The following is a 27,320-nucleotide window of genomic DNA, read 5'->3' on the forward strand; positions in this document are numbered from 1 at the left end:
AATTGAACATCACATTCAAGTGAATTTTCAATGGACTGAAAAATCAGGGACATTATTCCTTGAATTGTCAAATTGTTTAATAATCTTCATTATCATATGGACCTCAAAAATGCAATTCCATTGAATACTCCATAATTCCACTGATTTTTCAATGACGAAATACATGAAAATATTGTATGAATATTGAGTGATTGTTAAAAGTTTCAAAATTTTTTACTTGAAATTTCAGGAGTAATTGTCTAATAGGGTACAGTTATTTTTGCTAATAAATGAACAATATGCTTCCGCCGAATGGTTATTTTGCACACCATTTCCCTCTATCATGTATAATTCATTGTTTATTTCATTTCATTAAATTGGATAAGATTTTTTTTCAACTAATTTTGTCAGATTTTCAACGCAGTTGAATGTTATCATCATTATTATTCTTATTATTCCTTTTTTCGATACAACCGATTGTCTTTTTTACGGTTCTCTTCCCTCAGCCCTTCGATAATATGTTAATAGAAAAATTTTATTTACACATACACTTGAATGAATTTGAAACATCACATTTGAAGAAACCATCAGAAAGCTACTTTCAGGGAAATACATGAAAAATTCGAAATTTTCAACAATCATCGTGAAAATCAAATCAACCAATATAGCTATCGTAATCATCTTTTAACTTCGACTTAATGGCATTAAAACAAACATTTTAAGCTATGATTAAATTCACTTGAAGCATGATATTCAAAGGTATCCCCGGAATTCTGATTTTCAAAAAATATAGAATTTTTGCAAATTGTCAAATAAATCAAAATAACGATTATTGCTATCGCCTTCATCTTCGAACTCGATCAAAAGGACATCCGAACAGATTTTTGAAGCCGTCATTCAATCAATTCGTAACATTTTTTTTACTTATCGTGGGACAACCGATTTTCGAAAAAATTCGAAAATTGATGAAACTAATAGATAAATTAAAATTTAATTAATTGCGATTGATAGGGCTCAACAATACCTACAGTTGGAAAAAAAGATACAATTCCATCCATTCATTAGCGAACAATTGAAGAAAAACTTTATTGCATATGTACACACATGCACACACACGTACGGACGAGGTCTAAAAATTGCATTTTCGAATTTTTTGAATCATACTGGGTCGATGTAACAGAAAAAATCCAAAACTTAAAAGTGAACGATTCAATGCAAAAGCAATAACAAAAAAAATTCATGGAATTTTGGAATTCTGATTTCAGAACATTTTTGGATATGGATTGGAACAAGTTCATTAATTGACCTTAGACGACAAAAAATTTTAAAGAAATTTGAAAATGATTTTTGCAGTTTTTTTATTCTCTTCCGAATCCCCGTGACGCAATGAAAATAAACATTCAGACTCATTTCCTCAAACACATTCAACCCCTCACGTTTTTATGCTATGTTTACACAAACGTGAAACCTTTTTTCCTCTCGAAATGGTTCAATTAGACGTGAATGCTGATTGATTGACGAGATTTATTTTCCTAGTATTTAAACAAATACTGACGGGGAAGTCAGAATCTATCTAGAGCTTTAATGAATGACTGAGAAGGTAATTAAATCGAAGAGGAGATGACTTGTTATTGCACTCACGAATTTTCATATCTCGTAGTCTCGAACTCGCGCTAAATCATCGGGTTTATGATTTAGATTTAGAACCGCACGTCGGCCAGTCCTTTTATTTTCATTTCTGCGGGACTATTTTTTTATGGGTCAGTCGTATTTCTTCACGAGAATTATGGCGATTGTATTGGGATTGATTAGGTATTTTTGAATTTCAGATTAAATGCAATTTTAGGGGCTGTTTTTATTTGATTACATTTTTAATTGGTTTTCTGGTTAATTCGATTCTTGCAGGGGCAGGGGGAATTAATATCTGTGAAATTGAGAGGTACTGAAATTTGATGAGAAATAAAATTTAATAATGAAAACTAAAAAATGGAAAAAGGTAAAAAATGACAGGTCAATTTTTTAAAAATAATCATCTCAGTAACGAGCGGTTCTAGATGAGAAAAACGCAGAATTTGTTTTGTGGGAGGAATTCCCGGAGCGTTTTCTCCAAAAAATCTCTCATTTTCTATAGAATCATCAAAATGTCACGAAAAAAAATTTTCACTCGAATAAACTTGAGAAAAAAATTAGTTTCACTCACAAAATGAAATACTTCACGTCCTAAATTCAGTGAAGATGTCAATCATCCCGTGACAACTATCCCCAGGAGATAATTATAAAAAAAAAGTCACTCAAAAATGTTTTTCCAAAGTAAGACTAGAGATTTAAAATTTAAATCACAGTCACACGTCTCGTGGAATTTAAATCCTCCGAGTTAAAGGCCCCGGGCTACCGATCCCACAAGACTGCCCGGTGAGTCTCGGAATTTTCCCCAAAAATCGTGGAAAAGGGGAAACGCCGGGGGAAAGGTGTGCACCGGGCGAGGGTGGGGGGCACCGACTTTCCCATTGGTCGGGGCAGGGCTAGGGGTTGTGCCGGAAATTACCGAGAGGGGGGTTTAAACACCCGTTGGAAACAGGGGGGAGAACCCTCGCTACAATTTTTTTTTGGGGAAAAAAAGTGAAATTGAGACATCTCGATTCCCAGTTTCTGGTAATTCTGGTTTTACGGGGAAACAGGTGATTGACAATTGCCCTTTAAATCCAGACTTTTCTTCCATTCAAAAGACAGGGAAAGTTCCGATTCCAAACATTGATCTCATGCCCATTTTGCCCCGTTATTTTTGTCAATTTATTCTGCTGAAATTTTTATGAAAAATTTCATTTTCGTTTATTTTAGGGTTTTTTTTCTTCCCTAAACCTCAGTTTTCTCTAACAAAAATTTTTCACCTTTTCCGCACACATCATGATCAATACAAATCCGCAAACTTCATGTAAAATCCTGTATTAAAAAAGCATGGACAATATCTTGAATCGAAAATACGACCTCGAACATGGTGGATACATTGTTAAAACTCTTTGCCTGAAATTTCCGGTACACTTTTTGGAAATTTTTATCAAATTCAATCACTACAAGTAATACCACGAGAGCTTCAAAATTATCGAGCAATTCCCGATAGGTTCGTTGCAAACAAACGAAGGAGTCAAGTTTGTCAGGTTAAAAACCTGATTTTTCCTGAAAAACTCGACGACTTCGTTTGTGTGCAGGGAACCTTGAGGGAATTACTCGATTAATTTTGAATCTCGAGTAGTATTCGGGAGGGAATTTTCCCATCCAAATGTCGGCCAAAAGAATTGCACTATGAGACAAAATCCATGTGACAGTTCCAACCAGGGGTTCACTCGACCACGGAATCTTTTGTTTTCCACAAATATAGTCAACATGAAAAATTACCAGTTGAATTATCAAAAATTGTCAGCTGAATACTGTGTTGACTATATGAAATAACAGTCGCATAGTGCAATTCTATTCGCTGACATTTGGATGAGGAAAATTCCCACTAAAATTTCAAAGAATTTCGTCATCGAAAATTTAGAATTTCGTGGAAAAATCAAAGAGAACTATAATTTTCAGTTCCATTTTTTCTTATATTCTTCATATATTCTTGAATTTTCAGAACAGTGAATGCTATTTAGGGAGAAAAAAATCATGAAATTCCAGATTTCACTGAAAATTCAATTTAATTTGGCACTGAATATTCATATTAGATTGGAAATTCAAATAAATTGAGGAATTCTCATTTTTATGCTGCTTAAAATTTTGAAATTTTACTGAATTTTCAGTGAAACCTAAAATTTAATGATTTTTTCCGCCCTAAATCGCATTCAGTGTCACTGTCCTGAAAATTAGAAGTCAACTGTCCATGAAATTTCATTTTTTTTAAGAGTCAAACGAATGGAGAAAGTAAGGTGGTTTTCATGAGTACAATCGTCTTGCATCCAATTTTCATGAAGCCCGCCTAACAAACAAAAGAGAATTGAATACCATTCTATGAAACATGAATAAACGAATCATAATTGTTCCAATATTTTAGGTCAGAGGAACAATAGAATAATTCTACTTTGTTAATATTGCGTTTACCATAAAGTTTTCTTCGAACAAAGTTGATTAGAATGAATAGCTAAAATTATGAGATTATTTCACGTTTTTGACGTTAAGGATAGGAGAATCTGACTGCAATACAGTAAAAATGATGATCGATTTTTTCACTTTGAACAAATAATATTAATATCCAAATACAAAATTTCTGATATGAATAAAAAAAAAGCTGTGACTCAATATTCCAAATTAAGTTTCAATTTTTTATTTGGTGCAGAAAACAGGAGATGACAACATTCTAAGCCCGGAACTATATTGATGAGATAAATAACAGATTAATTGAATTACCATGTGAACCAACTAAAAATTGATAACAGTGTGGGCACACACTTTTACAGGAGCACACGGAGAGAAATGTTCAGTAAAAATTACGGAACTCACAGTTCGCTCACCGATTACGGAATCGGCTCAGAAAATTTAAGTGACGGTATCGTAATTTTTCACAGGAGATTCAGCTGAAAATTACGTGACAGTTCCGTAAAATTTCTTACAACCACATTTCGCTCCGGAATTACAGAAAAGATACGTAATTTTTATTGAATATTTCTCTCTGTACATCAACAAACATTGAGTTCCAGAAATTCACACTCTAAAATGTGTCCTAAAAGGAATTCAATTGTAATTATGATTAAAATCTTATTCAGTGAACATAGGAATTAGAACATGATCAAATCATTAATGGTAATGTGAGAATTTAATAGCTGATAAATTGGGACGTATGATTCTGATCGGTCGTATTGCTTTTTGCAATGAGAATAATTATAAACAATTCAAAAGAGCATAATGAAAAAGCATCAACGCTAGTGCTGGCGCTAGTACATGTAAAAACTTTAAACCTTGTAAATATTGTTACTCGTTGTACTTATTATTTATGTTAATAAACATCGTCGAAAAAAAAATTTTTTTCGTTGTCATAGAGCAGGGAAAATAATTTTGCCACATTGTGAATTATTTCAATGGAATGTGTGGGAGGGTGGGGGGTAGTGTGTGTAGACACAGGCAAATGTTGTTTTTTTAGAAGAGAAGATATCGTGTACGATCGTTAAGTGCCATGATTTTTAAACCCAAAGAGCGATGTTTGGTCTTTTGGCTTCGTTGCCCTATGGTTCCCCCTCTGTATTTCGTATGTGCACCGTTCACAGCGGGACGCCTGTGTTTCTCGCGTTTCGAAATATCTCAACGTTGACCCGATCGTTATTTGAGAAATTTCAGGATTTCTTTTTTTTTTTATTTATTTCAAAAGGGTTCTCTGTTTACAATGAAAAATACTGGGTGATTCTTCAGCGGAGGAATACCATTCCTTCTTGGGAAGAAGTGTGCTTGGATCGTCTCAATTTTTACATTTTTTATAGAGGAATTTATCGAAACCTGAAATTTAATGAAACTTGAAAACTGAATAATTTTTTATCACTTTAAAGGTCATGATCTCGTTAATGAGTGGTTATAATTGAAAATATTATGAAATATTTTTCATGGGAAATTTTGTCAACTACAAAAAGTTCCCGAAGCTTTTTCCTCTAGAGTCACTCATTCCAAAGTTAACCGTCAATTTACAAACCTAACCTAAAAATTAACCTACAAAATTCCTAACCTTTGGCGTTTCGCCTTTTCTGGTAGATTTTCAATTCTTATATTATCTACTGAACTCCAAAATAACAAAAGGAAAAAAACCTCAACGGACTCGATGCAACACGCAATGCCCCAATAAATTACCGCTACGCATCCGTCAACATCTGTATGATGGATGAAATAACAGGGCATGGGAAGTCTTCAGGAAAACGTGGAAAAATAAATACCGTAAGAAAAAAAATCTAAAAAAGTTGAAACGGGATATAAGGGGTTGTTACATAATTTTTGAGACACGTCATCGATCCACCCTTGGTAAAAGGAGAGAGGGGGGTGAGGATCCCCGGATAGTGAGGGCCTCCCTTAAGCCTTCCCTTCACTTTTTTCCCATTTTTTTAATCTCCACTTCCTTCACCTCTGGTTTTTTATTCTTTATTTGGAAGCTACCTGAGATGCTTCAGGATAGGGGGTAGGGGGTGATCCAGGTATATGAGGATATTCCGTTTTTTCGAATAGAATCTACTGACTAGAGAGTCCCACTTTTCATTGTGTAATATTGGCGAGAGGCGAGAGATACCTGTGGAAAGGATGGAAAAGAGACTTTTTGGGGAGGGGGGGAGAAATAGACCCCCTGGGTGAATGGGATGAAGGGAGTGGTGGTGTGCAGTTTATATCAAGATGGTGAAACACGAGAGGAAGGATGAGAAATTCTTCGATTGATTATTTTCAACCGTTGCCAATTTTGCGAAGGGTTTTTTCGACTGTTTTTCGTGGTTCTGATTATTCAGGAGGGGTGATTGGGAGGTAGGGGGTGGGAGGGGGTAGGTCTGGGTTCGAGATATAAAAATGGAGGGAACAAAAAAGGCTTTGCAGTTGATTTGGGAAGATTCAATAGGTGGGACCGTAGAATTGCTTGCATTCTGGAGAATTTGGGAAAAGTTAGCTGGCGTGATTTGACGTTTTTTAGGTGCGCCTCCTCGGGGGATGATTCCATCACCCTGGCATTTTCTATTCCTGTGTTTCTATATGGTCGATTGATGATGCAAGTGATAATTCTCGCCTACATGCAGCTCCTGGCGTAGACGCTGATGCCTTCACAATCGAGATCTACTGCACCCGAAAAGTCCCGAAATTCAAACTTTAGATGAATAAAAATCATCTTTCAAGCCATCTGTTACATCATTTCAGCCCGGAAGTACCTTCTCACATGAAAAAAAATCTCAAGGGCGCTGGAAATCCTTACCTCGTTCATCTCTCAAATTTCCTATCCCTAAACTCAAAAAAAAAATCCAAATAAAATAAAGGAACCGTCTCAAAGGTATTTCCTACTCTTTCTGCCCCTTTCCCGTTACAAAAAACGGGATAAAAAAGGAGATTGTGTAGCCCAGGGTCAGGGGTGAGTACCGTTTTACCGACTATTAACTCACTTTTACCCCATTTCAACCCCTGAAAAAAAACACCCCTCCGCAATTCTTCACTTCCACTTCTCGTAATCTCCTTCCCCAATTTTTTGCGTAATTTTTTTTCGCCCTTTTCGTCACCCTTGGAACGCGTGCGCAGGTAGATACCACCTTTCGGGTAATAATATATCTACCTGCATTTTTTTCCCCCTAAAGACTGGGTATTTTGAGAGGGCGAGGTGGGGAGAATGCAGAGAGGAAACCCCAGAAATCCGCATGCTCGATTTAATCCCTGAGAAAAATATCGGCGCAGATACGGGGTTAACCGATTTCCCCAATTTTTTTTTTCAGTGAAATGTGAGACGGGAGCATCTCGTGTACACCCCGTGTGACCCGTTTAAAGGTTTAAGTATCTCGTAAAAGTGGGAATTGTGATACAGTGCGTAAGGGAAGCTCCAACTTTTTTTAAGGGATTTTTTTATTCCATTGAAACGTGAGATTTAGCGTGAACGGTTGAAATTGACCTTTGATAATTGGAAGTACCACATTGTAGGTTTTTTTGGATTTTTGTGTCAATATGAATTTTATGGTGAGTAATATTGTCTGGACATATCAATCTTGAGGGCCATAAGGGTCAAACATATCGGTTCATTTTTTAAAATAATTCTTTGAATAAAAAATTATAATTTCTTCGTTTAGAATTTGTTTTATAATATTTCTATTTTGTACACTAATTTATTCTTCCAATATGAAAGATAATTAATCTGAAAGTTGGAATGACTGAAAAAGGAGATGAGGGGGAGGGAGAATGGGCCCTCTGGGATAAAAGGGTTTTTAAGGTTTGAGTGTGGTGTTTTTTTTCTCTCCATCAGTGAAAAGAAATGAGCTGATGGCCCGATGTGTGCGTGTGAGGAGCAATTCCTTTACACTTCAGGGCCGTTATCCTTTATTTTCTCATAGGAGATGATTTTTTTTCATATTCTCATTCTCATTTTTTCCCCGTTTCTCAACGTGTTAAGGGAGTCCTTAATCATCAGTCCGGGGGTGACGCTGATGTTTATGAATGTTCGTCGCTATTTTTGGGTCGAGTCTTTGTGGTATTGGAGTGGTCCGAGGTTTTGAAAAATCGGAGGAGTGATTGAGGGATGACCCATCGTACAATGGGAGTTTTTTAAATGATTAAAGTGCCTTCTGGTTATGATTAATTGTCTTCAAAAGATTTTTATTCATTCTTTTTCAAATAATTTGAGGATCAAGATCTTTTTAAGGATATCCAAGTATCTTTTACAATTTGGTACTGATCACAGTACAGATTCAATCATTTTCATTCATCGAATTTGTCAATTAAAGGCGTGAGAAAAATTTGAAAAATATCATGAATGTTCTGCGTCATTAAAATTAGATTTTATGCAGAGTTATCTTTTTTTTTAACATTCTAAACTGAATATTAGTAAATTTGTTACAATTCCGAAGAAATGATTTTTATAGTGAACAATTGATTGTTTGTCAATTATTTATAGAAAATGCTCGTAAGTTAAAATTTCAATTTTGCCTCTGAATGGAAGCTTTGCAAATGTTCAAATTGAAATTTTGGATTGTTTGGGTTATTTTTTTTTTCAAATCTAGGTATTCTGAGCCCTATCGAACGCCATTAATTAAAATTTAATTCATCGATTAGTTTGGGTGATTTTCAAATTTTTTCGAAAATCGGTTGTCCCACAATAACTAAAAAAATGTTCTGAATTCATTGAATGGCGGTTTAAAAAATTCGTTTAAATGTCCTTTTGACCGAGTTCAAAAATAGACAATAGCAATAATTGTTATTTTAGTTTATTTGAAAATTTGCAAAAATTTTGAATTTTTCGAAAATCAGAATTCCTGGGATATCTTTGAATATCATGCTTCAAATGAATTCAATCATAGCTTAAAATGTTTGTTTTAATGCCATTAAGTCGAAGTGGAAAGATGATTACGATAGCTATATTGATTAATTTGATTTATGATAATTGTTGAAAATTTCGAATTTTTCATGAATTTCCTTGAAAGTGAGCTTTCTGATGGTTTCTTCAAATGTGATGTTTCAAATTCATTCAAGGATGCATCATAAGGATGTTCGACACCTTTTTGGCTGAAATTCACGTTTTGTTTCCTTTTTCTGGCGAATTGTCGATCGGATTGACGGAAAAAAATATAACGTTTTTGTGTTCTGTCATTATTTAATGGCTCACGTAGTGTCATGGTGGTGGGATCATTTTCCTGCGTTTTTTCTACAATTTTGTGATTCCTTTTAAACGTTTAGCAAAAATGCACAAAAATGATCGCACCACCTTGCAACTTCGCGAGTCATTAAATAATGACAAAATGCAGAAACGTTATATTTTTTCGCGTCAATCCGACCGACAATTCGCGAGAAAAATTAAAAAAACGTGAATTTTGACCGAAAAGGTGTAGAACATCCATAAATACAATTTTGCTATTACCATTTTATCGAAGGGCTGAGGAGAGAGATAGAACTGTAAAACAGACCATCGGTTGTATACAAGAAAGGAATAGTAGGAATAATCATGATGACAATTTTTTCCTAACAACCTCAACAGGGACAGAGGATATCAAGTGAACCCCATTTGGAAAACCGTCCTCCCGGTTTTTTAATTGACCAGCTGATCAATTAAAAACATATGATTGGCTGACCCCCCCCCTTCCCCTTCTCCCACCACCACAAGGGAAGGTATATAAGGACTGCCCCCACACATCGGAGCTCAGAATCGGAGCTCATAGCCCTGAAGATGCAGACTGCAATGTTTGCGAAACGTCGGCGCAATGCTGAAACTCAACGCGGCATCCATCCGGAAGCCAACCACGTCATTAATAATGGCCGCGAAAGCCTCAAAACTAAGATTATTCCATCAATCTTCCTCCAAACTCAAAGTTCTAATTTTTTTTCTAGATTTTCAAAATGGTTTCTAATGGTTCAATATTGAAATTCAAATTCAGACTTGCAAAGTTTTAATAGTAAAATCATCGTAAAATGTCCGGAAACTTATGGGCAAATGGGGCTCGAATGAAATCTCTGATGTTCGACTACAAATGCAGAAAAGCGTTTCACTGAAGAAAGAATAGCTAAAGTACTTGGATATCTTCAAGATATCTTTAATGTTTTTCTAGATAATTCAGGTTTATCGCATGCTGCACTTCTGGTTTTGCTCGACAACAGGTTTTCTTTTTTCATATTTTTCGTCCCTTCCTCTGTCATTGAATGCGAAGATTAAAATCCTGTGACCGAATATCGTAATTTTTCCCCGTGAGAAATAATTTACAATTCAAATTTTCAATCTGGTTTTTCGGTGGTTTAACACCATTCGTAGGTTTAACGGTCACTCCTCAGTCGAGAGATTAATTTTAATGATCGCCGGGGCACGTGGAAAATTGTTGTCATTAGTATTGGTAAAAAAAAATTGGAGTAAAATGTGTAGCGGATTATGAATAAATTCATGAGGTCTCACTGGTATTTTTTGTTAAGTAGCTGAAAATATTTTATCGGAATCCGTTGTTACACATGTCAATTGGATTTAGGAGACTATATTCGGGTTAAAAATGTGTGAAACAGTTACGATAATAATACAGGATTGCTACAGAATTACGAGAGATCATCCGTATTCTCGTATTTTAATACTTTGTGACAACAATTTTAGATATTTACTTGTGAATAATATCGTGTTACGTGTGACAAAACTGAGTGTTTTGCTTTAATTGTTCTTTCATTCATAATTTTTCAATTGTTGTTATTTTTTATCAAGAAACAGAATTTGGGAAGTTTAATCTTGATTTTAGACACGATTCGACATGAATTATCGAATAAAAAATGAAAAAAAAATCGATGAAATATTCCTATTGTTTTCTACTCGTTATAAACTTATAAAAATTAACAGAAGATGGAACCCCGCATCGAATCCCTCCTTTGATTCCACCCATATAACCCTAATAATTCCACAAAAACTAATCAAACATTTTTTTTTATTCTCACAAAACCGAGATTCTTGACACAACTCATTCCGTCGGTTTCTTTCATTCTCCCTGGCTCTTCCACTCCGCCATAATTCGAAATTTATGAGTTTGTGGATTCGTTTACGTTCTTTTATGAAATCCTCCCAGGATGTGTGAATTGTTAGAGCTATCTCACAATTTTCTGCGGATTAATGTATAAAATCACAGAAAAAAAAGTGATAAAATTATCAAAATTCCAAGTTATCTTCAAGAAAAAAATTTGCGAAAAATTTTCTTTTCAAGATTTTTGGAGATTAATCCCCACAAAGTGGAAAAAATGAGAAAAAAATAATTCCCGCGATGCTGATCACGATTTCCCCGATTAGCACCACCCACGTGTATCGTAAGGACAGAGAGGCGAGAGTCAGGGCTTGGAGAACGATGAAGATATCCTGGGTCTTCGACATGGCTACGGGACACGGGCGTGACGAGTGTATATACACTTATCTCTACCTCGCCCTCTCTCTCTCTCTGGTGGTCGCAAAAGCGTTATCGTATCTCTTGATCGTACGGGGGTCTTCCCAAGAATGAGGGACCAACGGTGGTGGGCAGCGAAGAGTGCAAGCCAGTGGTTGAGGGTGGAACCGTTTCACAAAAGGCATTTTTTTTCGTGAAAGAATGGACAATGCTCGACGGGATTGAGAGGCCCAGACTGATTTTAATATTCAAATTTTCGCGGGGCTTGAGTGATCGTGGAATCGGGTAAAAGGGAATCCCTGGAGTTGATGGAATCGGGCGAATTAGTTCGGGTCAGAGAGAGCCAAGACTTCCCTTAATTTTTTTAATTACTTGCGAAGCGAAGAAAATTCTCAAAAAAAGATATCCAGAAATGTTGATTTTCAATCGAAGAGTTGACTCTTTTCCCGATTTTTTCAATTATATAAGAAATAAAGAAAATTCTTAATAAAATTCACAGAGGTACGTTCACCATCCCTTACGCACCCTAAATTTCGTTTATAATTTTCTCCCGTATCCGTCTCCAAGAAAAAATAGAAAAAAGACATCTATAAATTTCAATTCTCGATCAAAAGGAGTTGACACTTCCCTTAATTTTTTTAATTACATAAGAAATAACGAAAAAATCTTTAAAAAAATCAAAGAGTTGCATCCACCGCCCCCCACTCCCATTTTTTTTCATAATTTTCCGCTGCATCTGTCCCTCAAAAAAATCTAAAAAAAAGAAATCTAGAAATTTCAATTCTCAATCAAAAAACTCGACAGATAGTTTTTTTTCCACAAAAAAATTAGTCACCGCATGCCCCTATATTTTAATTCCCCCTTTCCATATTCATCTCCCGAGTCAATAAAGGGCATTAATCTCCGCCCGAAATTTCCACGGGGAGATGAGTCACAGTTTGATGTTTTGTCCCTGAAGAAACAAAGAATAAAAGAAAATTGGGATGAGAGAGACGAGTTTATGCCGCGTGGCTGTACCTCGAGGGGTTTCCTCTCCCCGATGCGGGTGAGATGCGCAGGGGCTGGAATAAAAATGAGAGACCTCGGTACATGCGCAGAAGTACATTTAAAAAAATGGCGAAAACCAGTTTGTGTGGTAACTCTTTTTGGATCATTGGCTCGCGCCACAGATCTTTTAACGAACTCTACTGAGTGTTCTAGTCAGTGCCTAGTCAGTGCCTAGCCGGTGAAAAAGGTCATTTTAAAGAATGATTTTGTTTTGTTCTGAATAAAAAATTTTATCCTTTCCAAGTTTTTTGCATGAAAAAATGAAAGTCCAAGGATCAAACGATAAGAAATTTCAAAATTTTCGCATTTTTATTTCAATATTGGTATCGATGGTTCGGAAATTTAATATGAAAGCGTATACAGTTTTATGATGAACTCTTTTTAAATTATCGGCTCGCTCCGCAAATCCCGTAACGAACTCTACTACGCGTCCTAGTCAGTGCCTAGTCGGTGCCTAGTCGGTGAAAAACCTGATTTTGAAGAATGATTTCTTTTTTTTTTCCGAATAAAAAAATTTATCCTTCATGAGTTTTTTTACATGAAAAAATGAAAGTCCAAGGGTCAGACGATGAAACATTCCGAAATTTTCGTATTTTTATTTCTATTTTTTCCGAGGTCATTTTAGTGAATAACTTCGGCATTGATTTACTTTTTTTTTAATTCTCGTGAAATGTTGATTTATTTATGTTTCAAGGGGTATATTCATCGGGTATTTTTTTAATTCCTTATTTACACTCAAGTGCCCGTCCTCTGTTTGAACAGTGAGAAGCAAAAGTGAGCAATAACAGTTGGTAATTGGTTAAGATGGTTCGTGAATTTAATACGAAAGCGTATACAGTTTTATGATTACCGGTTGTCCCCTCTACCTGTCAATCTTTGCATTTCACTTTGACACGAGGAATTTATTCCCCTTATGTGAACTCTCAGTCATCGCTAAATCCATCGATTTCGTGAAACAAAACTTGTTTTTGTTACTCTACAATAATTTTGTCCCTCTTCTAAATTGAAAGGAACAAAAAATAAATTTTTAACTTTTGAAATTTAGAAATTGTCTTTGAAACTTTTCTCGTTATTGTGTTTTTCAATCACGATAAATCCTTAATTGCAAAAAGAATCGATTTTTCAGGGGTCATTACAACAATAATGAATCGAGGAATTCTAATTCTCGGGAGTCCGCTAACCCACCAGAAAGACTGGAAAAAACGAATCTCCCGATAGTCCTAGGAATTCTCGCTGATGGATTGGTCAGCCGTGATTAATTTGACAAGCTGACTTTCTGGTTTTCGGTGAAGTATAGAAACTACAGAACGGGAGAAGACTGACAAGGCCCTCGAGGCACTACCCCCTCCCTCGCTGCCGCTGGGCCCCTAATGGCCCCCCACCCGATTCATCTCTCCGGCCCACGAAATCTAAAGCTGGAGGCAAAATTCAGTCACTCAATAATTCATTTTTTACAACGGATAAATGACGCATAAAAATCTGGTAAAATTCAGGGTTCATCTACGATCATGTCTGCATGTTCATGAATTTTTACAGATTTTTTCAGACACTGCCAGTAATAAAATAAGAATAGAGATGAATAGAAGTTTGTTTAATTTCACATTCTCAAAAGAATAAGTTATGACGCATATTTTTTTTAGTGGATCAAATTCTGAGTAAAAATCTCAAAAAATTCTGAAACAACCCTGATTATTTTCTTCATATTCACGATTTTTTTCAGAATTCTTCAGCTACTGGCAGTATTAAAAAGAAAATGGATTGTTAAATTTGAAAAATTGTCATATTTCGTATTCTTGAAAGAATGAGATTTTTTGTACTTCAGATTCAAGATAGGAATTTCAAAAAATTCAGCGACAGCAGTGAATATTTTCTTCGGATTCATGAATTTTTTCAGAATTTTCGAGGCATTATGAACAATAACAAAAAAATGAATAGCAAAAAAAAATATAATTTTTCATTTTCGAAGGAACTGATTTTTCTAAAATGGATTCATACAAAATAAAAAATTACAAAAAAATCAGGTATAACCTATACTGTATTCCTCACATTCGTGATTTTTTTAGAGTTTTCCAACCATCATAAATGACACAAAAATGAACCAATAATGAGCGAAAGATTGATTAAATTTCTGTACCCAAATAGCATTTGAAAAACCGTCCGTAAACCCGCGAGCATCCCCACAAACATCGAAAAGCGTACGTTTTACGTTTTAAAAGGATCCCATTGAATTCTAAATTTAAACGAATGTCCGAGTGTCAGCGAGCTGACGGGTAAAATAAACAAGATGCCCCGGGTAGTTCCACTCTCCACCGAATAAAAACGAGAAAAAGGGCTCTGGGAGAATGAAAAAAAGGAGGCAATGAAGAGACTGAGGCGAATGAAGAGAGAAGATCAACTGTCGTTAACCCAGAAGCCAGAGTAATTCCACAAAAAAGTGGAATTCCCACACCAACGCGTATAGAACTGGACCAGAGGTTTCATAGAGAATAAAAAAATTGATGGAAGAGTGAATTGACCCGGAAAAACAATCCCAGGATCGAACTTCGACAGTATCTCTCCGTTTTTATCGAAATTCATATCTATCGATTAAGAAAAATTTTAAAAAACAAAGAGTTGAACAAAGCATCTGTACTATTTTGGAAAAATCTTGAAAGGGAGTGGATTTAGAGAAAAATATCACAACACATTTTTTACGGAAAATTTGATCCTCTACAAAAACAATTTTGACACATTTTTTGTGAACGTAGCCCCTTCCGAGATATTCCCAAAATAATGAAAACAAAATCAAGTGAAGCTCTCGAGGACGTGATAAGGGCATTGAAAAAAAAAATACCAAAACAGAACAGGAGAGGTGTGGTTTCAATCTCTTTCGAATAGAAACGAGAAAAAGGGTTCTGTGAGAATAAAAAAAGAAAGGCAATGAAGAGATAACATCAATTGTCGTTAACACAGAAGCCAGAGTAATTCCACAAAAAAGTGGAATTCCCCCACCAATGCGTATGGAACATAGAGTCGAAAAACAACCTGAGGACCGAATTTCGTCAGTATCTGTTCGGCTTTATCGGAATTAGTATCAATTGATTAAGAAAAATTTTAAAAAAAGCTTGAAAAAAAGCATCTGCACTATTTCGGAAAAATCTCGGAAGGGAGTGGATTTAGAGATAAATATCACAAAAGATTTTTCACAGGAAATTCAATTCTCTACAAAGAAAATATTGGCACATTTTTTTGTTAACCTAGCTACTTCCAAGATATTCTCAAAATAATGATAACAAAATCAAGTGAATCGCTCGAACACGTCATAAAGGCATTGAAAAAAATACCAGAACAGAACAGGAGAGGAGTATATGAAGAAAGTATGCGGAGATGTGGTCTTTTATGTCTCTCCATTTTCTGTTGTACACCAACATGAAACTGGAGATGCGGGACAATGAGGTTCCAGTGAAGACCAACATTCAACTAAAACGTTCATTCGTTGGTTGGAATATTCGCGGAATGACAGCAGTAGTTGTGTTCTTTTATTCTATCTTGGATTACTCTCCTCTCGAGTTTATTTTTCTCATTTTATTTTTGCCCATGGGGACAGAAACACTTGGGCCACCTGTTGATGCGTCTGCATTAATGCCCCAGCTTTGGGATGTTAATGCCAATGAGAGGAACTAGCTGGCAACCTGTTGAATTTTTTTCTTTAATGAATTCATTGAATTTCCAAGAAAATTATTGATAATTTCTCGACAATTTCATCATCAGAGCAGTTATTTTTCCAAAGACAAGGGATAAATTGAAATAAATTCTGGTGATTTGTGACCTCTCATTATTTTGCCACTCCAATGTTCACCTAAAAAATGGCGAAAAACTTTATTTCTCCAACAATATGAACCTTCGAATATTCATTTTATCACCGAGTTTGTGCAGCACGTGTGCAGCAGGCTCCAGTCAGTCGGGTATGATCGTAAAACGATTCATAAAACTCGTTTCAATAAAATTCGTTGGGACTATTTTGTCGGTTATTCGTTCACTTTGAGTTTCTCCTATCCAGCCGGGAATCACGAGTTGTTGCTTCAAGTGATACTTAAAATATCGGAATTATTCTAGTCTCGCGGGGTAATCAGGTAGATCGGGTGATTAGAGACATCGGGATTTTCATTCTGCAACATTTTATTAGGTAGTTGGGAGATGTCTGATAGGGAGATGTCTGATAGGGAGATGTTTTCATCGAATCGTCGATGATGTTGTACAAGTTGAGGATATTATTATACAGTGGGTTCCGGGATGACCGGGAGGAGGGATTTGAGGAGGGGAACTGCCGAAACAGTCGGATTCATCAAATGTCTTCAGGCCTCGATAATTAATCATCAATAGAACCGGATAGATACTGTCGAAATTTAATACTGGGGTTGTTTTCCGGGTCAACTGACTCTATCCAATCCATTATTTTATTTCTATGAAACCTCTGGTCCAGTTCCGTTGGTGAATTCCACTTTTCGTTCGCGTTGGTGTGGCAATTCCACTTTTTTGTGGAATTAATCTGACTTCTGGATTAACGACAATTGATTTTATCTGTTCATTGCGTCCCCTTTGGATTCTGTCAGAGCCCTTTTTCTTGTTTCTATCCGAAAAAGATTGGAAATACACCTCTCCTGTACTGTTTTGGAAGTTTTTCAATGCCTTTATCACGTGTTTGAGGGATTCACTTCATTTTGTTTTCATTATTTTGGGAATATCTTGGAAGGGGCTAGGTGGACAAAAATATGTGTCAAGATTTTTTGTAGAGAATTAAATTTCCTGTAAAAAATGTGTGACATTTATCTCTAAATCCACTCCCTTTCAAGATTTTTCCAAAATAGTGCAGATGCTTTTTACCAACCCTTTGTTTTTTTTCACTTTTCTTAATGGATGGACATAAATTTCGATTATCTTCGTAATTATTACCTCTATAAGAGAACACTAGTTGAAATTTTTCATCAGAAAGTTCCTCCTCCATAAAGGTGGAATGTTTTTTCCTAGATTCCCTTGACCTCGAGACGATTGAAAAAATGTCAAGAGTCTTTCGAAAATTTCAAAAAACTGAAATTTTACCTTCAACGTCGCAAACTCAGACTATTTACCGATTTCATCTTGTCCTCTGGATGCCGTGCCACCCCCGCTATGCACCTCTACGAATCCAGCAAAAAAATCACCGCGGGAAGCTATACCTCCATATAGCATTGCTCCACCTTCGCCGAACGTAGAAGCAATCTTTTGATCTCTCTCGGACAGCGAAGTTATCACTGTATCTTTTGCCCTGAATGATGAAGGAGTCAAATTAAACTCCAAACTTCAGATATGAAAACTGTCCGCTATCAGTTGATGAATCCAATCCCCCGGACAATACTCTAAATTCGCAAGAAGAAAGAGGCAAAGCTAAGGCAATGAGAAACTGTTCGGCACAGGCGACTGAAACCTAAATGAAAGAGGAAGGAATATTTCACCTCTTCCTTTCATTCCTTCAGACCCCATTTTGCCCTTTATATCTCCTCATGAGCAGAACTGGAGGAATGATTAATGGGTCCAACAGAAGGCGGGATTTTCTGGTTTTCTGGTGCTTGAAGATCTTCAAAGATCTTTTTGAAGTCCAATTTCAATCTTTTTGAGATATTCTTTTTACGTTGGTCTTTCATTCAACATCATGGGTGATGGAACCTGTGTGGGACTGATTGGAAGCATCGATATACGTCAAGATTGTTGTGAAGGATCATTGGTTTTTGACAATCTGATGATCCATCAGTGATTATCTTGCAAAGGAAATGCCACGAAAACCACAAAAGTTGATTCCAAAACTTTCTGACGACTGATATTGATACCCGTCAGAATCGGATTATGGACTCAACAGAGGTGTTACGTCATGAACGAGGCACATCCGATGAGATGGGAATAGACAACTATTCAATTCATGAAGTACCGTTGGCGTTTTTCGAAACTATTTATTTATAGGAATAAGATTTCCAGAAAAAAACGGACTTGATGAGTTTCACTAGGCCTAAATTTCTCCGGATGAAAGAAACTCTAAGGCATTCATCAGTCGTTTAGACACTGGAGGAGGTATATGAGATGCTTGGGTTATAGTCAAATGAGCGGAAACCCCTTTGGCACCGGTGGTAGTTTTCTGGTGCTTCAAGATCTTTAAAGATCGTTTTGACGCCCAATTCCAATGTTTTTGAGATATTCTTTTTACGTTGGTCCTTGATTTAACATTATAGGTAATGGAACCTGTGTGGGACTGATTGGAACCATCGATATATGTCAAAATTCTTGTGAAGGATCATTGGTTTTTGACAATCTGATAATCCATCAATGATATGCAAAGGAAATGCCACGAAAACCACAACAGTTGATTCAAAAACTTTTTGACGACTGATATTGATACCCGTCAGAATCGGATTATGGACTCAATAGAGGAGTTGCGTCATGAACGAGTCACGTCCGATGAGATGGGAGTAGACAACTATTCAATTCATGAAGTACCGTGGGCGTTTTTCGAAATTATTTATTTATACGAATAAGATTTCCAGAAAAAAAGGACTTGATGAGGTTCGTTAGGCCTAAATTTCTCCGGATAAAAGAAACTCTAAGACATTCATCGGTCGTTTCGAAACTGGATGAGGTATATGAGGTGCTTGGGTTGTAGTCAGACGAGAGGAAACCCCCTTGGGCACCGGTGGTACTTTTCTGGTTTTCTGGCGCTTCAAGATCTTTAAAGATCTTTTTAAAGCCCAGTTTCAATCTTTTTGAGATATTCTTTTTATATTGGTCATTGATTCAACATCATAGGTGATGGAACCTGTGTGGGACTCATTGGAAGCTTTTTGTGAAGAATCATCGGTTTTTGAAAATCTGATCAATGATCTGCAAGAAAATGCAAAAAAAAATTCATAGTTGATTCGAAAACTTTCTGACGAACGAGATTGATACCCGTCAGAATTGGATTATGGGCTCAATAGAGGAATTGCGTCATGAACGAGTCACGTCCGATGAGATGGGAATAGACAACTATTCAATTCATGAAGTACCGTGGGCGTTTTTCGAAACTATTTATTTATACGAATGAGATTTCCAGAAAAAAANCAATGAGAAACTGTTCGGCACAGGCGACTGAAACCTAAATGAAAGAGGAAGGAATATTTCACCTCTTCCTTTCATTCCTTCAGACCCCATTTTGCCCTTTATATCTCCTCATGAGCAGAACTGGAGGAATGATTAATGGGTCCAACAGAAGGCGGGATTTTCTGGTTTTCTGGTGCTTGAAGATCTTCAAAGATCTTTTTGAAGTCCAATTTCAATCTTTTTGAGATATTCTTTTTACGTTGGTCTTTCATTCAACATCATGGGTGATGGAACCTGTGTGGGACTGATTGGAAGCATCGATATACGTCAAGATTGTTGTGAAGGATCATTGGTTTTTGACAATCTGATGATCCATCAGTGATTATCTTGCAAAGGAAATGCCACGAAAACCACAAAAGTTGATTCCAAAACTTTCTGACGACTGATATTGATACCCGTCAGAATCGGATTATGGACTCAACAGAGGTGTTACGTCATGAACGAGGCACATCCGATGAGATGGGAATAGACAACTATTCAATTCATGAAGTACCGTTGGCGTTTTTCGAAACTATTTATTTATAGGAATAAGATTTCCAGAAAAAAACGGACTTGATGAGTTTCACTAGGCCTAAATTTCTCCGGATGAAAGAAACTCTAAGGCATTCATCAGTCGTTTAGACACTGGAGGAGGTATATGAGATGCTTGGGTTATAGTCAAATGAGCGGAAACCCCTTTGGCACCGGTGGTAGTTTTCTGGTGCTTCAAGATCTTTAAAGATCGTTTTGACGCCCAATTCCAATGTTTTTGAGATATTCTTTTTACGTTGGTCCTTGATTTAACATTATAGGTAATGGAACCTGTGTGGGACTGATTGGAACCATCGATATATGTCAAAATTCTTGTGAAGGATCATTGGTTTTTGACAATCTGATAATCCATCAATGATATGCAAAGGAAATGCCACGAAAACCACAACAGTTGATTCAAAAACTTTTTGACGACTGATATTGATACCCGTCAGAATCGGATTATGGACTCAATAGAGGAGTTGCGTCATGAACGAGTCACGTCCGATGAGATGGGAGTAGACAACTATTCAATTCATGAAGTACCGTGGGCGTTTTTCGAAATTATTTATTTATACGAATAAGATTTCCAGAAAAAAAGGACTTGATGAGGTTCGTTAGGCCTAAATTTCTCCGGATAAAAGAAACTCTAAGACATTCATCGGTCGTTTCGAAACTGGATGAGGTATATGAGGTGCTTGGGTTGTAGTCAGACGAGAGGAAACCCCCTTGGGCACCGGTGGTACTTTTCTGGTTTTCTGGCGCTTCAAGATCTTTAAAGATCTTTTTAAAGCCCAGTTTCAATCTTTTTGAGATATTCTTTTTATATTGGTCATTGATTCAACATCATAGGTGATGGAACCTGTGTGGGACTCATTGGAAGCTTTTTGTGAAGAATCATCGGTTTTTGAAAATCTGATCAATGATCTGCAAGAAAATGCAAAAAAAAATTCATAGTTGATTCGAAAACTTTCTGACGAACGAGATTGATACCCGTCAGAATTGGATTATGGGCTCAATAGAGGAATTGCGTCATGAACGAGTCACGTCCGATGAGATGGGAATAGACAACTATTCAATTCATGAAGTACCGTGGGCGTTTTTCGAAACTATTTATTTATACGAATGAGATTTCCAGAAAAAAAATGGACTTGATGAGATTCGTTAGGCCTGAATTTCTCCGGATGAAAGAAACTCTAAGGCATTCATCGATCGTTTAGACACTGGATGAGGTATATGAGGCGGTTGGGTTATAGTCAAACGAGAGGAAACCCCCTTGGGCACCGGTGGTAGATGTTTATGACTTATAAGTCGGCCATCTTGCCTCTTTGCCATCACATATTCAAACGTGTGCACATATGAGGAGCTTGGCAATACGTATGTGGCATCATTCGCCTTTTCTGCCTTGGGTTGTACAGTCGATACTAAAAATGAGCATTGGGTAATGGATTCCTCTGGTCTGATTGATTCAACCATCCCTGGAGATTAATGAAACCAGGTTTGTCGGGAGTTTTTGGTTCCAAAACACAGGATGACGACCTCATTACCACCGAAGAGCCTCGGCAATGGTCGGATTTCATCGGAGGAATTCAACCGGAGAACTATCGGCGGTAATTAGATCGTCAACATGTGTTTGGGAGCGGAAATTCTTTAGGCTTTCTAATATTGGATGAATAATCGCTTATCATCTTTCATTCAGCTGAAGTATATTATTTGGAAAATTTGGGAAAGACGGCTAAACAGGAGAATTTCATGTATTCCCGTGGCATCTACATCCTACGCATGTGTTGGGACTTTAGACCACTTGTCCGTATCAACGTTAAATCGTCTTGTTTTCCATCTTTTTTTTGTTCACACTCAGGCAAATTCCGCCCACTATAATTGTATATAACAGTATCGGAACCTTCGACCGCGTCGTCTGGCGACCTCGGGAGGAAAGTGAAACATCGAATTGTGTCATACAACCATTCATATCATTCATCCATCGTTTAACACGACTGTTAACATCAACTGCTGTAAAAATTCCAAGACATTTGTTTGGGCTAACACTTACCTTGATGCGCCTGCTGTTCATCCTGCTGACATTGTCCCGAATGATTGGGATTTGGATTAAACTGAATTTGACCGGTATGGGGATTGAGAAATGTTGATGGCAATTGTCTACTGACTGACTTGGCCAATTCACCACCAGCAAGACCAAAAATAGCAGCGAGCTCCTGCATTGTTGATTCAACGTATTCCCGCATATCTTCCATGGGTTTGCGTTCTTCTCTGTCTGTTTCAGGCTCAGTCTCTAGTATACGATCTTCGTCAAAATGAGGATCGTGATCGTCTAGTCTACTTGGCTCTTGATCCAAGTCACTTTTCTCGGATGACTCGGATGCTGGACTTCTCGCCTAATGAGGGAAAAGGAGATTGATTAGGTGGTGATGATGATGAGGACATCAAAGAACTTTTTTGCGGTTCTAACAAGACAACATGAAATACGTCTACAATTATCTCGACACCAAGTGCTTGTACGGAAAAAGGCTACAGAAACTTTTTGTGCAGAATTTTCCGCTCTACAGAAAAGGATTTTTGGCGTTTTCTCCTCAACCCACCTGTTCTCAAGATAATTGAGAATTTCTGGAGGAGTAAATAGTTACCTCAACAACACCAGGTGAATAAGGCTTCTGCGACCTGAGCTGTTCAATAATAAACTTGTGTCTCAACGAATCACTGCTGTCCTCATCACCATCCGAGGAAGGTGGCCTAGTGGCAACAGACAGATCCATCGGACTAGCCTCATTATTATTAAGTCTCTGTTTTGGTCTATCATCGTTGGTACTCAACAGAGTTTTACGTTCATACTCAACAACGTCATTTGAATTAGTCTCATCAATTGTCTCAGAATCGTCCTCCTGCTCGTCTCTATCAGACTCATCGTCCGATACTTCAGCCATTCTACTGCTAATTGGCTTGAAATTTTTACGTTTGTTGCGGGGTTTCTGCATACTTGACAATTGATCATGTAATTGATGGCTCGGCGGCTCAAATTGCGAGTCGCTGCTGTCCTGATCCCCTGTTGTGCTCCGTCGGGAGGTGGCGTAGTTGTAGACCGAGTCGGATAGCATATCCGCTGGTAATGAAAGAGGACAAGTTGTTTTTAATTGATATTTTATGGTTTTAGAGGAGTGGAAAAGTTCAAGTCACATGATAACAGTATGACGAAGTCTGACATTTCGACTTGAATCGTTTCACACCTCATTTAATGTGACTTTGAAACGATTTCCGGATATTTTTCAAGGGGCTGGGGAGAATTTTTGGGACTTACTAGGGCCATACGGACTCGTTACTGCTGACATCTCGGGGGTGCGAGAGGAACTCGGGTGCTTCAGCGCATCCTGAAATCAACAGTAAGCTGGATTTAACAAAAGCAGATTTGATGGCTCTGATAGATCAGAAGTCGATTTAAATTATTATGAACATGACAGCGTTTCACAATACGATCGGAGTCCATTCCAATGACATCATCCATACTTATTCGTGACTGGATAATGAGAAATTATCGAATTTGTATTTCAGGCGTGATTTGTCATTGATGAATTTGGAATGTCGAGGTGATTTGTCTCATAGGAGGGACGTTCTATTTTTATTGAAAATCTCATTCAACTTTTTTTCTTAATAAAAAAAAACAGGCCCTAGCTTTCTAATGACTAAATAACATTTACATAATTTCATAAATGTTTTAAAATTTTTTTTGAACGAACATATTGCGCTTTTTCCTCGAATGGAATAATTCTGATTTCATGGATTTACATTGCACTTATATTTTTTCATGAGAGGTAAGTACATTGTCTTCGATGGTTGGATGACGTTATCTGATCGTCGAGTGTACGAAAGCAGAACGGAATCAAGGAAATAAATTTTTCTCTCTCCTTATGTACAATTTTTTTTTCTTCTTTATGAGAAAGTAAAACGCGAACTCTCTGATTCGACTATACAGAAGGGATAATTAACATCTGTTACAGTACCTACGGAGTTGTTGCCGCGGAGTCGTGGGGGCCGCCCCGTTTCAATCCCCACCATTGGGTTTATGGGGCGGACCTTGAATACATTAGTGAATAGGTGCATGTACTCGCGAATGCGTAACACAGTATGAGGGAGATGGAAAAATTATTCTGAGGATTTAGAGACAATGGCAGTTTTTTTTCAATTCGGGGAGAGCCCCCATTGACGGGAAAAATTGAATTTCGTTGATTGTCTCGGTAATGAGTGAAGGTAGAAGAAAATATGAAGAAAAATATTTTTGATGAGAATTTCATGGGCTAGGAAAAATGTCCTCTAGGGGGTTCACCAAAGTTCAATAATTAACGAGGTATTTGCATAATTAATGAAAATTGCATGTTTACGCAGTTGTCATCGGTTATTCTTGTTGATTATGGGATTATCGCCATAATTATTGAGTCTACGTGAAAACACTATTGTAACTTTCTGTGAAGGATTTTGTAGTCTACAAAAAATGTCCTATAGTATTTTTATCTAACTTCACTCGTCAACGAGATATCTGCATAATTAAAAAAATTCTCGTGTTCGTAATTTTTTTTAATACTCTCATTAATTATCCAATTATCTCCTTAATTATTGAACTTGAGTGAAAATACCATCTGAACTTTTTGTAGAGAACTTCATGATCTACAATAAAGTCTTGTAGTGATTTCACCTAGTTTCAATAATTAGCAAGATATTTGCATAATTAAGAAAACTGTAATGTTCGCCAATTTATTTTTGATACTCTCATTAATTACACAATTATCTTCTTAATTATTGAACTTGGGTGAAAACACTATTCGAACTTTTTGTAAAGAATTTCATGATCTCCAAAAAAGGTCTTTTAGTGTTTTCACCTAGAACCCTTCATTTTAGAGATAATCACGATTTCCTCTTAACTGAAACCTAGAAAATAAAAAAAAGACAAATTCGGCCGAAGTGAATTTTTCTTTACGACTTTTTTAATGCACTATTTTTATCCCCAACCCGTTGATTTACCCAGAGCTTATCATTTCCACCGGTCGCCCTCGCATGTCCCGACACAAACCACTCCTATACCGACAATAATGATTCCGTCGAATAAAACGGAAATAAAAGAAGGTATTCTCCGCTTGAAATTGCGAATATTATGACTTCAATAATTTCTCAGAATTCTATGTTTTTCATTTTTTAATCTCGACATATCAAGTTACACTCTATCTCGCCGAGTTATTCAACGGTGTCAGTTTATTTATGTTAGATTTTCATTCATCTTTGTTGATGAGAAGGAAATAAATGCCATTTTTTTTTAAATTCCGATTGAACAGTTTTATTTTCTCGAGGTACACTCGACTTCCTAAAACACTCGACAACTCGTATCTTAAAATGGAATGCCAATTCCTAGTATAAAAGATGGACAGAAAAAAAGGTACGGAGAATGAAGGTGGAAGAAAGGCTGGGGGTCTGCGTTCCGATAAATAATATATTTTAAGCCGGACGAATTTGAATAATCTCTTCCCCGCGATGTGTTTCCAGGCACTCCAGAAGGCCCAGCAGAACCTCTTGAAAAACCGTTTCTGATGGGTTAAGTCAGTAAAACGTTACGAATATGTACAGTAATGAAAAAAAGAGATGGTGGAAATGGGGGAGAAAAAAATTTTAGAGGGAAATGAGAGGATGGGACTGGCAACATTATGCGTCGAGTGTTTGAGGAACGTCGAGAGGGGCCATGACTCGGTCTTTTTTTGGATTTCTTGATGGCGACTTTTGTAATTTTCTCACGATCATGAAATTATTATAAATTATTTGCAAAGGTTGGTGACCGGGAGGCCGTGGGTTGGTGATTAGACCCTTGTGACTCTTATTGAAAAAAAAAATCTTGAGACTAAAAAGGATTGAAGTAAAACAAAAAATCATTTAAATTTTTTTGAAAAAGTATTAAAAAAATAGATGTAATTATTTGTAATTGTTAGAAAAAGCTAATGAGGATTAGAAAGAGACCCTTGTGACCCCTTTTTTTAAATTCATGAGAGTAAAAAATGATTGAAATAAAAAAAAAGTTAAAAGATTGAAATTCTGAAATTTTGAAATTTTAAAATTTCACGTCAAGAGGGGCCATGAGTTGATCTTTTTAAATTGTTTGCAAAGATTGGGGATCGGGAGGCGATTAGACCCTTGTGACTTTTATTTTTTTTAAATCATGAGACTAAAAACGATTGAAATGAAAAAGAAAACCATTTTAACAATTTTGAAAAAGTAGAAAAAATGAAAAAAATCACAAATGTAATTATTGCACATTTTTGGAAAAGGTTAATGAGGATTGTAAAAGATGAGACCCTTGTGACGCGAATATTTTGAAATTCATGAATGTAAAAAATGATTGAAATAAAAAAAAAATTACCTAAAATTGTGAAATTTTAAAAGAAAAAAAAGGTTACCCTTATGATTCCAAGTTCCAACACATTTCTCCCACATTCTTGAAGGGATTTACGCGAGACCGAGGGATTAGTAAAAATTTCCAAAAGATATTTATTGCAGCCAAGTTGGGCAAAAAAATTCGTTTTAACCGGCACGAGGCGTCAAAAATAGAGCACGCAAACGACTCACTAATCTGGTTAGGTCTACTTAGCGTAACACTGACTATTTAGACCTGGATATATGGTTACGAATAAGTTGTCTGAAAGAGAGTGAGAGAGAGGGAGGAGCATTGAATATGCGAAAAGAGCCTATTGAGGAGTCTGGTTTCACAAAACTCGCTAAAACGTATTAACGAAGGTGGAACACCAACCGGAAAATTATTCCTCAATTCACAAAAAAAATCTTAAAACTTCAATTGATCATTCATCACTTCAACAAACCATTCCAATTTTCATATTCAAACAAAAACGCCGGATAACTCATCCCCAAGAGGATGCGTAACAACCAACAGCTTTCCCATTTCACCCTTCGCTCCCTTGAAAAAAATAAAAAATAAAAGAGGAGATAAAAAAAGTTGCTCCATTCATATTCCCTCCGTCACGTTGATCTTTTTCCCTCGTTTCCATTCATTATCCGCTTACGAATTCGTTCCTGACTAGAACCCCCCCCCCCCCCCCCCCCCCCCCCCCC

General features: G+C 36.7%; 1 protein-coding gene across 1 annotated transcript in view; it reads right to left on the bottom strand.

Annotated features, from left to right (window-relative positions):
- LOC107040371 overlaps window positions 1-27,320 on the bottom strand; it is a 69,847-nt gene that overhangs the window by 20,789 nt on the left and 21,738 nt on the right. The window contains exons 2-4 of the mRNA XM_015260444.1: window positions 23,518-23,587; window positions 22,850-23,322; window positions 22,258-22,600 (exon numbers count right to left, since the gene is read on the bottom strand). Of these exons, the coding sequence (XP_015115930.1) occupies window positions 22,258-22,600; window positions 22,850-23,322; window positions 23,518-23,548 (847 nt within the window). The 5' untranslated portion in view covers window positions 23,549-23,587. The remainder of the gene's footprint in view (window positions 1-22,257; window positions 22,601-22,849; window positions 23,323-23,517; window positions 23,588-27,320) is intronic.

This window comes from Diachasma alloeum, unplaced genomic scaffold (genome assembly GCF_001412515.2).
Source record: "Diachasma alloeum isolate Michigan unplaced genomic scaffold, Dall2.0 Dall_scaffold_00327, whole genome shotgun sequence".
Classification (NCBI taxonomy): domain Eukaryota; kingdom Metazoa; phylum Arthropoda; class Insecta; order Hymenoptera; family Braconidae; genus Diachasma; species Diachasma alloeum.